Source organism: Anguilla anguilla, chromosome 4 (assembly GCF_013347855.1).
Source record: "Anguilla anguilla isolate fAngAng1 chromosome 4, fAngAng1.pri, whole genome shotgun sequence".
In the NCBI taxonomy this organism is placed as follows: Eukaryota; Metazoa; Chordata; class Actinopteri; order Anguilliformes; family Anguillidae; genus Anguilla; species Anguilla anguilla.
In genome coordinates, this window is record NC_049204.1 from 41050900 (window position 1) to 41067975 (window position 17076).

The 17076-nt window shown below is 40.5% G+C and overlaps 1 protein-coding gene across 5 annotated transcripts in view; it reads right to left on the minus strand.

Moving 5' to 3' along the window:
• sh3kbp1 (SH3-domain kinase binding protein 1) overlaps window positions 1–17076 on the minus strand; it is a 124745-nt gene that overhangs the window by 21800 nt on the left and 85869 nt on the right. For 4 of the 5 annotated variants that reach the window (XM_035412888.1, XM_035412886.1, XM_035412889.1 and 1 more), the window contains 3 exons: window positions 10092–10185; window positions 9309–9403; window positions 254–355 (listed from right to left, as the gene is read on the minus strand). In XM_035412888.1, the coding sequence (XP_035268779.1) occupies window positions 254–355; window positions 9309–9403; window positions 10092–10185 (291 nt within the window). The remainder of the gene's footprint in view (window positions 1–253; window positions 356–9308; window positions 9404–10091; window positions 10186–17076) is intronic. The other variant, XM_035412887.1, reaches the window with a different exon arrangement.

Consider the following 17076-nt stretch of genomic DNA (forward strand, 5'->3'; position numbering starts at 1 on the left):
AGACCATCCTGACAACCCCCATGATAATCATAACAAAAAACTAAATCCCATGTCAGATAATCCCTATTATCTCCCCACATTCACCCTACAAGAGACCGTACCCTTGTACCCTCCACCCTAGAGAGACCACTCCGTTCTTTTGCATGAGATGCATGAGAATGGGTTTTCCTAGCATGGGCGCTACCCAGGCAGGAGCAGAAGCCCAGGTGTAGCAGGTCCAGGCACGGCCACACAGCGATGGTTGCGCTCTCACCTCCTTCTCTGTGTCTGGGACGAGCAGTTTGACAAAGTTGTCTGGGAAAACTCCCTGTCTGCCGTTCAGCTCTCCAAGCCACCAGCCGGTATCTGCACACTCCTATGGGGTCAAAGGTCATACTATAGCCACAGACAGACCGACAAGCACAGAACCCTACTGCATCCAAAGACACAGAAACATACTGTATCCAAAGACAGACAGAGACACATTATATACCTAAACACAGACATAGAATCTTACTATATCCAAAGACACAGAATCATACTGCATTCAGAGACAGACATAACAATACTGTATCCAAAAACACACAGAAAAATAGTGTATCAAAAACAGACACAGAAACAAACCATATCCAAAGACAGACACAGAAACATACTGTATTCAAAAATACACAAAAAATAGTTATCCAAAGACAGACAGAGAAACATACTGTATCCAATAGCATACAGAAAAATAGTCTATCAAAGACAGACACAGAAACAAACCATATCCAAAGACAGACACAGAAACATACTGTATTCAAAAATACACAAATAACAGTTATCCAAAGACAGACACAGAAACATACTGTATCCAAAAACACACAGAAAAATAGTGTATCAAAGACAGACACAGAAACATACCATATCCAAAGACAGACACAGAAACATACTGTATCCAAAAACACAGAAAAATAGACTATCAAAGACAGACACAGAAACATACCATATCCAAAGACAGACACAGAAACATACTGTATCCAAAAATACATGAAAATAGTTATCCAAAGACAGACACAGAAACATACTGTATCCAAAAACACACAAAAAATAGTTATCCAAATACAGACATGGAAACATACTGTACCAAAAAAACCGACACAGAAACATAGGCCCCATTACACCTGTTGTTTCATGTGTCTTGAACATCTGAATTATATGTGGATAAGGATTATCCACATGAAAAATGCAGATGTAAATGCACGCACAATGTATTATGAACAGACGGAAATCCTATTGCCTATACCACTTGAAGAGATGGTCTGAGATGCAAACGAGACTGATGTTATACAAGTGCAAATGCATTCATCTCACAAAGATACGTGACAATCAATACTCCTCCCAAAGTATAAAGTCACGTGACATAGCAGTCCCTCATGCTACAGATAGAACCTAGGTCTTTTGTTGTACATTGTCAGCAGAATATGGCATCTTACCTTAACTTTAAGAAACTGGAAAATATCTACATAAAGTCTTGCGATATTGAACGAAACAGGAATTGGGTTGTTAGGGTTTTACACTTCAAGCGCAAAAATTGCAATCAGATTTCAATCCGGCTAGATTTCAATCCGGAGACACATCTGTCTACCAAGTGTAAATGCAAAGCAGTTAAAACTTATCAGGATACAATCTAGATCAGTGGTCTCCAACCCTGGTCCTGGAAAGCTACAGCATCTGCTGGTTTTCACAGTGACTCTGCACTTCATGAATTAATTAGAGCAGTTGATTACACAGTTAACTTAACTCACCTGGTGTCTTGGGTCTCAATTGGGTGCTGATTTTAAGGTGAAAACAAAAACCAGCAGACCCTGTAGCTCTCCAGGACCAGGGTTGGAGACCACTGATCTAGATACAAGTCGCAAGAACAATCAGGTATAAAAGGGGCCAGCATGCATCCAAAGACAGATGCATGCTGTACTGTAGCCACAGCACAGGCAGACAGATGAACAGTCAAATGCATTTTTACAACATGACATTTCAGCTGAAGTTTATTGGATATTTGATGTTTTTAAAAAAAATATTAGTTTCAATGTAGTGAAATTTAAGTGCACCTTTTCAAGTAGATTTTGTGTAGCTAACTGCTTTCAATGGTACTTTCTCTCAAGGGTATCTTTGCTGAAGATTAACTCTTTCCAATGTTGAGTCATTGGTATCTTAGTTACAGAGCATAATACTGGTAATAAACACCATATTTTTTGTTTCCGGTTAACCCATGTCCACGCTTAGTTGTCAGTGGTTATATTATATCGGTGGTTAGGCCAAGTGTCTATGGGTACGTCATGTCTATGACTTGGCTATATCTGTGCTCTGATTATGAAAATGCTCAAATGATGTCTGTGATGCCAACATATCTGCCACAGGCACAAAACTCTAAACTAATGAGACAATGCACATGGCCAATCTGAATCCACAATTCAACTCTACTGTTCAGTTTTTTTTCTACTGAACAGACCAGCCATTCAGCACAAAAGGATACAAACAGGGAATCATGGGTATTGTACACACTGACAACATTCTCCTACTAAACCCTACAGTTGAGGCCAAAAGGTTACATACACATAGGCTAAAGATATTCAAACTCAGTTTTTCACAACTCCACACATTTCATGTTACCATACATTTCCTGTGTTAAGTCAATAAGGTATCTACTTTATTACCATAAGAGGTAATTTCAAAACAATAGCTGAGACAGACTTATTTCAGCTTTAATTCACAATATCAGAATTCCAGTGGGTCAAAAGTTTACACTGACCAAGTTGACTGTATCTTTAAACAGTTTGGAAGATTCCAGAAATTGATGTAATGACTTTTTAGAAGCTTCTGATTGGCCAGTTGCCACAATTAGAAGTTAATTGGCACCTGTGGCAGGATTTAAGGGCCTAGCTTTAGAGTCACTGCCTTTTCGCCCTTGAAACCATGGGAAAATCCAGGGAATTCAGCCAAGACCTCAGAAAAAAAATTGTTGACCATCGCAAGCAATTTCCAAACTACTGAAGGTACCACGAGCATCTGAACAAACAATTGTATGCAAATATAAAAATCTTGGGACCACACAAACAGTGCTTGGTTCAGGAAGGAGGCACAAATTAACTCCCAGGGCTGAACGAACTTTGGTTCAAAAGGTTCAATTGAATCCCAAGATAACAACAAATGAACTGGTGAAGGAGTTGGAGGCATCAGGTACCAAAGTACCTACACCCACCATTAAGAGAAGCCTACATCGTCATGGCCTGAAAGGCTGTCGTGCAAGGAAGAAGCCCCTACTCCAAGACTGGTATAAAAAAGCCAGAATGAAGTTTGCAGGTGATCACCAGGACAAAGACCTAGCCTTTTGGAGGAGAGTTCTCTGGTCAGATGCAGCAAAAATTTAACTGTTTGGCCATAATGATCAGTGCTATGTATGGAGGAAAAAGGATGAGGCTTTTAACCCCTTAGCGCACATGCCAAATCTTGCCAATCCTTGCCCATTTAGGGGGTACCCTATTTAAAGCCCTATAACTCCAGATGTGAACACCACAGAGACTTGAAAATGGCTTAAATGAAGCAAGACATTTGTACAATTTACAAAGCTTATATTCATAATTTTGGAAGAAATAAAGTGCCACAAATGCAATTGTCTAGACAAAAAATCTAAAATTAATTTGCACTTTTTTAGTTTGCAATGAAATAGAGAGATTGCATATATACAGCAGGTTAAACTATACATGAGCTGGATCAAAAACTTCTTGACCACAAGTTCATAAAATCTAAGGGTGGATATGTAGAACTACTATAGATTTATGAAGCAAAAACTAAGCGTCTCCAAATCTATCCAAAATGTCTAAATAATGCATTGCTGTAAATCACAACATATTCACGTATTTCTCTGCAAATCAACTGTTTTGTCTCAAGAAACTCACTGTTGCATCATTTTCAAGTAGGAATTACAAGCTTTCCATCAGCACAGTGGTCTAAAATATCTAGGGGTCCAGAAACATATCTAAAATCTCTCCAAAAATGAATAAAATGCTTTTTGTCCATTATAAAGCATATAAATGAGCCCCTTATGAAGGTTTAAGAGGGAACATTGGTATCAGATTAAAAAATAATGCAAAGATATTGTCACTACAGTACCTAAATGTGTATTTTAACTCTTGTATGTATTTCTACACTCTGAGTCATTCTGTAAGTGACTTTGCTAAAAGCATCTGCCAAATGACTAGTTATTGCATTTAAAAACAAAAGTTTCAGGGTTTCCCTTTGATCCTTGCTTTGAAAATAGTTGCCATGCATACAATTGAGGCCAAAGGTTTAAATACACCTAAGCTAATTTAGTGGTGGTTGTAGGGTGTACACAGTCCGGCTATCAAGCTAGTACTGTGTAGTTTGCCTACATTTAGTTGCTGCTAAGTGCTAGATAAAGTTTTCACACATTCAGAGGGAAAGTCGACATAACTAAACATTAAATGACCATACGTGCGTGCTCAAGTACTTCCAATTTCGAGACCTGCTTTTTTCTGACTCATGGTCAAAAGTCCACTGACCAGTAGGGATGCATCCGAATCCGAATACTGTATTTGGGAAAGCACGAATAATGCGATGGAAACAGATATTTCTTCTACTCGAAGTTGCTTGTTATTATTCGGATTTGGGGAAAAAAACTGAGAGAGAAAGAGAGAGAGAGAGAGAGAGAGAGAGAGGGCGGCACCAGTTACACACACCAACAAACTTTGAGCCACTGCGCTGCAAAACGTTTAATAAATAAGTTATATGCGTCAGTTATGTTTCTTCAAATCGAATATCATTGTGGATGCCCACTAAATAAAAATGCCCATTCTGTTTGCAACATAGGACTTTGATTTCACTAACTAGTCGTTTAATTTACTACACATTATTGAAAAGTGATCGGTATATTCTGTAGTCGCCTCCACCGAGTCAGCGCTGAGAGCTGACCGTTCCCGGCTATCACTCAGGGAAACTCTCGCATCGAGGAGGAGGTGCGGGAGCTAGCGAGACACAAGCCTGGTGTGGCAGCTGGATTTCTTTCAAACCCCTGCAACCTATACATCAAAATCAAGCTTAGAACCTGTAGTTTTTAGCTGTATGTGTTAATTTCCTCCATTAAAAAACCCAGTCGAAATATTGAAAAAAACGACGTTTTACCTTGTATTTCAGTCAATATTCATCCGTTTAAGATGTAAAATGCTGTATGTATCAGTCATAGGTCTTGGCTATAACGAACACGAAATCCATTCATGGTAATGGTTGCCACCAAGGGAAAATATGAGGACATCAGATGGTTTGCAGTCTATCCAAACTTAGTTCAGTAGGGGGAAAAAATAAATAAAATAAAACAGGCAAAAAAAGTTCATGTAGGCTAGGCTATTACTCTTATGTAATTACTGTTGTAAAGTAGTAATTCCCTAGAGAACTGCAGTAATTACGTTAACACATCAAGAAACGCGAACTCAGCATCATTGAAATTTAAGATTATTCCCTTCAACTGAAGGATATGTTTCTATATATCTTTACTGTAAATAGTAATTTCCAATGAAAAACAGAATCTTTCAATTTATAAAACATTTTTTTCTGTTTCTGATTGTTCAATAATTAATTATATGCCACTGCATTTCCAATGAATATTAGGTTAGAAAATACAACATTTGCCTGATTTAACGTGACTTCCGGTATAAACCACGCCCACGTCCAGCCTTCTATCCGAATACAGATACAGATACAGGTCATTTTGTTGGTTGAACAGATACAGATACAGATACAGATAATGACGTCTCTGCACACCCCTACTGACCAGAGATCAGCTCTCATGGCCTCAGTCCTACCATTACTGTAGTAGTTGGAAATGGAAAACTGGCCCTCTGTCAGTGGATCAGCTGTCATCATTGATTGACCAGCATTTGTCCCGCCTTATTGTGTTGATGAACTTGACCACCTATCAGATCTGGGGTGGCCACAGGGGTGGCCAATGAGATTTCAGGGATGGCCGTGGCCACCCCAGGCCACACCCTACAACCACCACTAAATTAGCTTAGGTGTATTTAAACCTTTGGCCTCAATTGTATGCATGGCAACTATTTTCAAAGTAAGCATCAAAGAGAAACCCTGAAACTTTTGTTTTTTTTAATGCAATAACTAGTCATTTGGCAGATGCTTTTAGCAAAAGTCACTTACAGAAGTGCACTCAAAATGATAAGCAAACACAATTCGAGCTAGAGATAGCAAAGTTACAATGAAATATGTGCCACGGTCATGTTGCATGTCTAAAGACCTGCAAAATAAGGGAGAGAAGGGTTATTTATTGAGTTTCTTTAAAGATCTAGTCTTCAGAGGTTGGTTTTTAGATACTTGCAGAAAACAGCAAAGGTATCTGCCTTCCTGACTGATTGGGGAAGGGCATTCCACCATCAGGAGACAGGGGCAAAGAAGAGCTGGAGCTGCAATTAGCTACTTTAGGCTTAATGGCTGCCTGGGGGGTTTATCCTTCCCCGTACAGCCATATGGTGCCAACCTTGCACTTAGCTGAGATATATAAGCACAGACCGCCTCTGACTGCAGTGTAGAGCCTAGGCCTTTATTTACAACCAATCAGTATTCAAGTGAAGGTATCTCGTCAACACTTACAGAATTCTCAGGCCCAAAATTCAAGGCCATGCGGCATCAAATTTCAACGTACCTATACTTTAAGTACAACTGTTGAGCACTAGCACTACCACATGCTGATGTAGCTCAGCACCTTCAGATAAATTATAAAGGGGCACATAACTAATCAGAGCTAGCCTTAGGGTTTTGGGGCCATTAAACCATGTTGTTGTTGACCCAAAGTGCTCCAACATAAATCACACCCACCATTTAAATGGGCATTGTGCGGCACAGGGATGGTTGAGGCCCTCAGCAACTGCATAGAGTGTTTATGCCAGCGGCCGGCTCTGCAACTACTGGAAACAAACATCTCAACTGGTAGAGCAGCCCAGGGGATTTCACACCACAGGAAGTGATCAATGCTTGGGTGTGTGCATCTTAAATAAGCTGACCAGCGTGCACACTAACAAAATTCTAAATTTTAACAAGAGCGACAAACTGCATCTACACTGCACGTCTAGCAGCCACAGCGCATGTGCAGCATGTACTGCAGAAGCAGGACAGCACGCACCTTGTGTGCCTACATTCGTTCTGTTTGATTAACACTTTTTTGCTTCAGTTATGAGCCAGAATTATTTGTGTAGGGCAGGGTCGCCATAAATATCATGCTTGATAAATGTAACATGGTCAATAACTTAATGTGCAATGCGGCTACTATAGCCATTTCAGGTTTGTACATGTGCAATTCAGTCCGCTACCACCTCCCAAAGGAACACTTTGTGGAAGTTTTTTGAGCAAAATAAGTAAATGACTGTTCCGGAAGTAATGTTTGGGTATAAGGCTTTATTTTTATTTTCAATTAATCAAATCATACATCATTTAAAAAAGTTATCTTTCATTGAAAAGTTATTATGGTTTTCGAAGTGTATTCTAGTGGGAATTGAATGATGTCTCCGTCTGTATAAATGTAACAGCTGTTACACAGTTATGCCCCCTCTGAGTTGCTATAACAAACAATGTGCTTTCTGGCTGTTATACGTTTACAGAAGGCCATCTAAAAAGAAAACAAGAGGGTTGGTACCTAGGGAGGTCATAGAGAGGGCTTCAGATTTGGAGATTAGGGACACAAAATGGTGTTGAAATCCATCTACATGTAGTGCCTTTTGGGGAGACCTTAGGCATTTTAAATAATGTTTAATATTTATTAAAAAAAGAATTTTACTCATCAAAGCGTTTGAATTTTTAAGTTCAGTGTTTAATGTTAAATGTGTTCAGTTAATTTGCAAGCTGCACTGACATAGCCTCATCTTCTGTATGCTCCAAGTGATTAATGGAAAAGAAACAGCGATGTGGTCACAGGCATTTGTAATAAGCACACACCAGTTTGGTCTGTATGGTAGGCTATTTGCTTTGCAAAAGCTTACCTGAGTGTTAGGAACCAAATAAAAGCAGCTTTACTCATTGATTTGGACCACAACCGACTTCACGGTAAGTTATGAGGTTGTCTTTTTTTCATGAATAAAGCCCCATGCTTCAAAATCTGAGCATGTGGCTGTTCTTATGGTACCATTGGAAATGCGTTGTCCTTGATTAACATTAGTATGTGCAGATAAAACCGGCATACGCACATTATAGTGTTTTCATTTACTGTTACATTTATTCTTGAAACTATTAACACAGCTCAGCTAGTGCTAGTGATATGTCATTAACTTGAAATTCCTGGGATGGAACACACCATTAGAACAAATATCCACTGGAAATTCCTTTTTGTCTCTCAGGGTAACGTTGTCTTTATCTTGGAGAGACAAATCACCCCAGTAAAATCCCAAGCTTTGAATGGTTAGAGCAATAATGGCTAGTGGAAAACTTAATTCACAAAATGGTGCATTTTCATCAGAAATGAAAATTTGCAGTTTTGAATCCTTCACACATTATCTTGTGTTGTCAAAAGGCCCTGGTTGCAAACATAGAGAAGGAAAATGTGAAATGAAGTTCACATTTTGTACTTTTTAACTTTGAACTATGATGACTTCCCTTCACTTCCAAGCTTGACCATTTTATCACCACTTCTGTTGTGTTTTTTTCACAATCACCCTGCCCCTCCACACGATCTAAGATATTGCCACCTTTTTTCCAGGAATTTAACGTCACTTTCTTTCAGGACAATATGGCAATTAAAAGGCTTGTTTGTTAGTATTTTAGACACTTATTAAAATATTTGGTGTTCCCCACTGGTACAGAAGGGAACAACGGACACACATGCAGTAATATAACAATGTAATCTGCAACCAATATGTATCCAAAGTTTTATTAACAAATCAAAACATTTCATTGTGTTGGGCAGCAAGGCAATAATATGCAACAGACGTGCACTGCAAAGCGGGACTGCAGCAGGGACACACCATGTCAGCTTCCAGGTTTGCTTCCTCACCGCTGAAGGGCACAGTAAGCACAGCTTCAAGCTGTGCCCTCCATGTCTACATGCCGAGCAAGCTGAGGACCTGACAGGAGACTTCATTTCCTTAGTATATATCATGACTGTGCAGATTGTCCAATGCTGCACATTTAAACAACAGGACATTTAACTTGAAGAAAATTCAAAGTATCTTGCTCTGGTTACAGCAGTCCACAAGCTTTGCTTAGCAAGCTTGGTTGTGTGAACACCCTGACTGACACTACAGCTCCCCAGGTTATGGATTGGACAGTCGTCCCCTCACCTTGCTGATGATTGCCACAATCTCCCCTTCCTTGATGGACAGTTCATCTTCATTTTGTGCTTCGTAAGGAAACAGGACCTTGCAATATTCCTTTGCTGTGGGACAGGCAGAGTGCAGGACATGAAGTATCGCAGGTAAGCACTTTCATAAAGCATCAGACTAGTTCTTTCAGCTCAGACAGACACCTGCGCTTACATTCTCACCACATGCATTTATCCAGACACACACACACACACACACACACACACACATGCAAACACACATGTATGCATGCACACACAGAGGGATTTTTCCCTGTGGTTGAAGTGAATTGATCTGTCCTACTGCTCAGACGAGGACTTGAATCAATGACCCTCTGGTCCATAATCCAGGGGTCCCTGAACTTAATCTCAAAGCCACAAAAATGACCATCCTGTGGCTTAGAATCCCAGCCTGAATAAAACATTTAACTCTGAACTCCAACTGTTGCAGTGGCTGTTCAACACACTAGAAAATAGGAGGATGCCAAAATCATGATGTCATTATATAATGGATCTGTATGACACACAGCTATTTAGAACAATTTAACATTTAGAAATTCTAACAATAACATCACCAAGGATGCATAAAGCATTTAATTTTATTGCAAATGATAAAATGAGTTATTTAGTAAATACGAGAAAATAGGAACAACATATTGTTAAAAGGGGGAAATATATTCATAGAGCAGAGTTAGGAGCACCTGCTGTAGCTCACCAGTGAGCCTCCCTGCCTCCCCTGTGGGAGAGCCCTAGACTCGCTCACCTTTGACCTTGCAGTCAGGCTCCTCCTTCATGGCTTCTGGTGCAACAGAAGGCGCGGCAGCTCCTTTCTTCACAGACTGCTGAGGCTGCTGCTGCTATAGAGAGCAGAGACAGGGAGGTCAAATAAAAGATTACACGATCACAGACAAGCCTGTTATGAAGAGACTGACAGCCAGGACTGAAGGAACATAAAAACCCGAACTGACACAGCGACATGACCAGACACCGGAAGTGTAACATGGCACCAGACATGACAACACAAGGGCAGAGAGACGGATGCCGAGATGCAAATGCTTGCTCCGTACAATCCTAGACTCCACTCAAAATGTGCAATACATAGTTTCAGAGAAGTCCCCTGCCCTTGTCCTCTCCTACGTGCAGTATTTCCATTTGAAACATGTGAGCATGATGCTTAATTGTTGATGCAGTCTGCTTCCTGTTTCTCTCTCTCTCACACACACACACACACACACACATACACATACTGTACACACACACACACGTACACATACTGTACACAAACACACACACACACACACACACACACACCAAACTCTGGAGCTGGGAGTTGGTGTAAAACAGATGGTGTGTTTTGTGTGAGAGAGCCCTGTTTCAGCCCCTTCCTGTGGTGGAGCCACACTCGTTCCATAAACAGGGGCTCAGGCTAGCACACAACACTGCTCTCTCACACCAGGCCAGATAGCCAGCAGCACAAACACACTCCAAGTTCTGTTCCAACAGGAAACACACCCTCCACACACCTACATCTCTTAAAGAACTGATTCTCTCTCTCTTTCCCTATTTATTTTCCTCTCTACTTCAATCTTTCCCTCTTTTCTTCCTTGGTTTCTTTCCCTTCATCTTTCATTCTTTTTCTCTCCTTCCCAGAACTCGCTAAATAAAGTGCAAACAGCAGTATGGGTCTGAAGTTTTTCTGAGCAAGATTTTTAAAAGCAAAATAAAATCACCAAACATTACTAGCACATTTTTCATGTAACCTGCACAAACCTAATTATTTCTGAGCTAACACATCAGATATTACATCAATACCTACATCTTTAGACAGAAATAAGTAAAGACAATTTAAAATATGCTACTGCCGATGCTACTGGTGTTCTACAAGTTTTTCTCCACTGCTATTTTTCATTGTTTCTCTCTCCATCTCTCTCGGGACTAAGAGTAGAGGAGTCTAACAGTGTGTGTGGGTGGGTGGGTGGGGGGGGGGGGCAAGTCCACAGGATGTCTGCCACCCACCCCACTCTTACCCAGCCTCAGAGCCTCATCAGACCGAAAACCCCCCAAACTTTAACAGGCGTCTCTCAGTACAGACTTAAACACTACATTTCTCAACTTAATTAGCTCCACATCTGTCTCTCCACATCACCATCTGTTTTAGGAAACAAAACTGAGGTAAACTGGCAGCAAATAAAGTGGGCATCAGATTAAGAAAGACACTGTAGTTACCTGCGTCTCCTCTGCCCAACTTTGCCTCCTTTCTGTATCTCCTCCTGGGGCTCTATCTGAAGCACATACCTCCTTCCCTCTTTTTCCTCTGTCCTCTCTCTTAGTCTAGAAGTTTTCACGAGTCTGTTCAATTTGCAAAGGACAGCTTCCTCCCTCCTCTCTAAATCACCTCCTCAGGAAATCAGAGAGTGAGACAGAGCGAGAGAGAGAGATTTGTAGGGGCTGGGCATGGCAGTGGTGTGGTGAGGTTTTTGTTTGGTACATTTGCATAAATATGTTTGCATAGAGAGGGTAGTGCCTCTGCGGGCCAGGGTGTGTAGACAGGACATGGCATACGGAGTGTGTATGACAAAGAGTGTCTACAGAAGCTAGGTAAAATGGCGTGCATGCATGTGTGTTTGCATGTATGTGTATGTGTCTATCTATGTGCGAATAAGTGTGGATAGAGGGTACATTATAAGGTGCAAGTGTGTGAGTGCATGCAGAGTTTGTGCACTGAGGACAGTGTGGTGTCATAGTCACCATGTCCTCTGAAGTGTGGCAAGAGGGAAGCTGAAGTGTAATTTCCTGTACAGATCAAACAGAAACAATGTGTGTGTGTGTGGTGGGGGGGGGGGGGGGGGGGGCGGTGTTACAGCCCTTCTTCCTTCCAGCTTACCCCAGCTACACAGCTCCACACCACACACCACCAATGACCTCACATCCTGTCCCTAAATGGGGAACTACACCCTAACTTAGAGACATTCCAATGCATAAACTCGCAGGGTTAACGTTTTTCTAAAAAAAAAACAAATGCTTAAAAACAAATTTCTCCTTTTCTGCTTGCCACTGGTTTACCTTTGTGACACATTAACTCTCAGTTTTCAGATCTAAACACTGGAAAGAAGTGGGGCAGAGAGAAAGAGAGAGAGAGCTGAGATAGAGAGAGGCCCAGAGATTTTCCAGTCAGGCCTGCACTAAGGCGTGATCTCTGTGCCACTGCCAGCCATTTACATTGTAAATGAAACAAGCCCGTCTACAGAAATACAGGGGCAGGCAAATAGAGATGGAGACAGACAGCTCACCATTACCTGAGATATTAATGTTCAGCAAAATGGACCTATTAGTGTATACAGTGCCTTCGGAAAGTATTCAGGCCCCTTTACTTTTTCCACATTTTGTTACGTTGCAGCATTATTATAAAATTGATTAAATTCATTTTTATTCTCATCAATCTACATACAATACCTCATAATGACAAAGCGAAAACAGGTTTTTAGAAATTTATTAAAAATAAAAAACTTAAAATCAAATATAGTTAACAGAAAATATGTATGCAAATAACCAATGTGATGTGTCAAACCATATATTGGTAACACTGATGTATTACCAATGTAACAGTGCTGTATTGCTGGTGTATATGGTTATGAAACCAAGATTTTAACCCAGAGGCCGCTGGTTTGATTCCCAGGCAGGGCATCTTTATATCACAGAAACAATGTACCTGAATTACTGTACTGTACAACCAGCTGTATAAAATATTGTGTAAAAATGTAAGTTATGTAGTAGTTCTTGGTAGGAGCATCAGCTAAATTTAAATGTAATGACAACACAAAGGATATGACCAATGAGCAGCAAGCACCACCCACAGGCTCGCCTCTCTCTGTAACACCACCAGAATTGATTTAAATTACCCCAGCAAGTAGCAAATCCTGCCAGCGTATGGGAGTGCCCACACACGCAAACCGTCCTGTCCCTGATCATTACATGTAAAAGGCTGCATGCACATTTGGGGGAACACCACCTCCTTTGTTAGGATCAGTTTATTCTGAGATTCTCCATTCTATGTAAAATGCTGGATGAGCACCAGAGACAAGCAGGCAGAAAGCCCCACAGCACATCACAAACTGCTTTATTTAATAAAGGACACACCTAACTAGACATGGCAGGCTCATCTGTGTGCCATGGGGGTTCTCCCATACCCTCCAAATTCACACCTACTACCAATGAACACATAAAGCATCACGCAAAATGAAAATACTTCAACTTTTTTTGCCTGGGCCTCAGGAGGTGATTTCCCATCAGTCTGTATCACTTACATTCACTCTAAACAGCTGATCCAGGATAATCACAGAAAGGGATGACAGTAATAAAAACAAAAATATTATGAAATGGACAGAGCTGACAGCAAAAAAATTGAAGAAAATGAATTCTGAAATGAAGTCAAATTAGTTTAAAGTATCAGGAAAAGAAACAATGTTACACAAAACCTGTCATAAGTGTTTACATTTGTCTCAGGTGTCTTGTTCTTCCTTTTTGTCATCAAATTTCTGTCTTCAGTTACTCGGTCTGAAAAAGCCGCCGTTTGTCATTCACTAGCGAAGACTAGCTCTTCGAATTTATATGCTTGGATTATGATACTTCATTAGACTTTGCGTGTTTAACCTTATTTTGTCCGATTCCGATTCTTGTCTAACCCTTCTGGTTTGTCTCATGATTAGATTTTGTGTTTGTCCATTGACTAGTTCTATTTGTTTCTGATTCTCCTGCAACAATTCTGGTTTGTTTGCTGATTGGATTTTGTGTTTGACTCCAATTTTTGCCTTAGCCCTTCTTGCTTGTTTACACAGTGGATTTGGTGGGTTTGACTCAGTTTGTTCAATTCGACCTCGACTCTTGTTTGGCCCTCTGCTCGACGTTTAGGGAATCCGGTTAGTCAAAGTGCTCCTAGCTGGACTACAAATCATTCCATCAGGGCATTATTTTGTTATTTTGCTTTGTTATTTTTTTCTTCATTAACTTTGAAGGGGACTCTGTGTGGAATTTTAAACCTCTGTTGGGGGTACCCTAAGCTCAGCATTCAAAGTCGGCCCATACCTGGCAAGACTAGTTTGTTAGTTTTGGATAGACAGATAGGGACCGGAGTTGCTTGTCGGTCTGCAGCATTCATTCCCATCAGCTATTCCCCACTCACTTCCCTAATCATATATCCTATTATGGTCTGAACCTAGACGGGGTCATAACAACTAGCCCTAGCTAGAAAAAAAGACTATGTTAAGGATGAGAGATAGCTCAGAAAGTGAAAAATGACAGTGGTAAGGATGTGGTAGACTACAGAGAGGACTACATTAAGGAGGAGAAGTAGTTCATAGATAGAGAATGTGTTTACAATTAGTGCACAGTTGAAATCGAGCTACAGTCCCCTCCAAAAGTATTGGAACAGCAAGGCCAATTCCTTTGTTTCTGCAATACATTCAATACATTTGGGGTTGAGAAAAAAAGATGAACATGTGACAAGAGTTCAGAATTTCAGCTTTTATTTCCTGGTATTTACACCTAGGTGTGTTATAGTACTTAGAACATAGCACCTTTTGGTATCAGACCACCCAATTTTTAGGTGAGCAAAAGTATTGGAACAGAGAGTATTTAAGTAAATGAAAGTAAATAACACTTAATATTTGGTAGCATATCCCTTGCTTGCAATAACTGCATCAAGCCTGCGACCCACTGACATCACCAAACTGTTGCTTTCTTCTTTTGTGATGCTTTTCCAGGCTTTTACTGTAGCCTCTTTCAGTTGATGTTTGTTTTGGGGGGTTCTTCCTTTCAATCTCCTCTTCAGGAGGTGAAATGCATGCTCAATTGGGTTAAGGTCTGGTGATTGACTTGGCCAGTCTAAAACCTTCCACTTTTTCTCACTAATGAAGTCCTTTGTTGTGTTGGCAGTGTGTTTTGGGTCATTGTCTTGCTGCATGATGAAGTTCCTCCAAATTAGTTTGGACGCATTTCTCCGTAAGTTGGCAGACAGAATGTTTTTGTAGACTTTTGTAGAATTCATCCTGCTGCTACCATCATGAGTTACATCATCAATAAAGATTAGTGAGCCCACTCCAGAAGCAACCATGCAAGCCCAAGCCATGACACTTCCTCCACCGTGCTTCACAGATGAGCTCGTATGTTTTGGATCATGAGCAGATCCCTTCTTTCTCCACACTTTGGCCTTTTCGTCACTTTGGTAGAGGTTAATCTTGGTCTCATCAGTCCATAAAACTTTGTTCCAGAACTTTTGTGGCTCATCTTTGTACTTCTTTGCAAATTGTAATCTAGCCTTCCGATTCTTACTACTGATGAGTGGTTTGCATCTTGTGGTATAGCCTCTATATTGCTGCTCTCTAAGTCTTCTTCGAAAGGTTGATTGAGATACCTTCACCCCTGCCCTGTGGAAATTGTTTGTGATGTCACTGACTGATGTTTTGGGGTTTTTCTTCACAGCTCTCACAATGTTTCTGTCATCAACTGCTGTTGTTTTCCTTGGTCGACCTGTTCGATGTCTGTTGCTCAGTACGCCAGTGGTTTCTTTCTTTTTCAGGACATTCCAAGTTGTTGTACAAGCTATCCCCAATGCTTGTGCAATGGCTCTGATCGATTTTCCCTCTTTTCTAAGCTTCAAAATGGCTTGCTTTTCTCCCAAAGACAGTTCTCTGGTCTTCATGTTAGTTTATCTTTTATAACACAAATGCAGTCTTCAGAGGCAAAACCCAAGGCTAAAACCAAGAGTAGACATTCAGAACTATTTATTGTTTAACCAATCAATCTAACAGGACACATCTGGGCAACAAGAAACACCTGTCAGTCACATGTTCCAATAATTTTGCTCATCTAAAAATTGGGTTGTCTGATACAAAAGGTGATATGTTCTAAGTTGTTTTATAAATCTAGATAAAAATACCAGGAAATAAAAGCTGAAATTCGGATCTGTCAACTCATGTACATCTTTTGACCTCAAACTCAATTGTCTTCAGTGTATAGCAAAAACAAAGGAATTGACCTTGCTGTTCCAATACTTTTGGAGGGGACTGTATATTAATAGCTCGATTTGGCCAAAGATGAGATTTAATTGGATTATTGGATCATGATAGCATGAAGTTGGTCTCCTTGTCCATCCAGGAATATGGTTTTTTCGCCATGATACTAGGGAGAGCAAAATGGAGCTTTAGAATGTCGCCAGCAGTGTATGCGCGTGAGCTCGACAATGCATTTCTCACAGAAAAGGTCGTTTGTTGCCCTTTTTTTTTTAGTTAATTACAGTGGTGATAGAAGTGACAATAATTAAGTGGTACTGTGCTGTTAGCCTTTATTGATCGCCGTACAAGGTTAATGTGAAGTACAATCGGACAGCACTAACCCATAAGAATGTACTTTAAATGGCAGGCTACTTGCTCAATCGAACGGTAAATGTGAAAAACATTCGATTATAGTCAGCGGCACCAAAATTTTCAGTCACACCCTCAATAAATGGCAAAAGTCCCAGTAGAAGATTGAATTAAATCTTTTAAAGTTATATATTTTCTGAAACGTTATCGATTCCGCTTGGCCAGCGTGAGCATAAAGTTGCTATGTAAATTACGGAACGTGCGCAGAATGCCTAGGCCAATTGTAGTCCGATTGAAGCGTATACATGCCGTAGTAAATCGACCCCGAACCGCAGGTATGTTATCTAGGTATGTTAGTCCGACTTTGAAAAATTTGACTTTGTACGATTT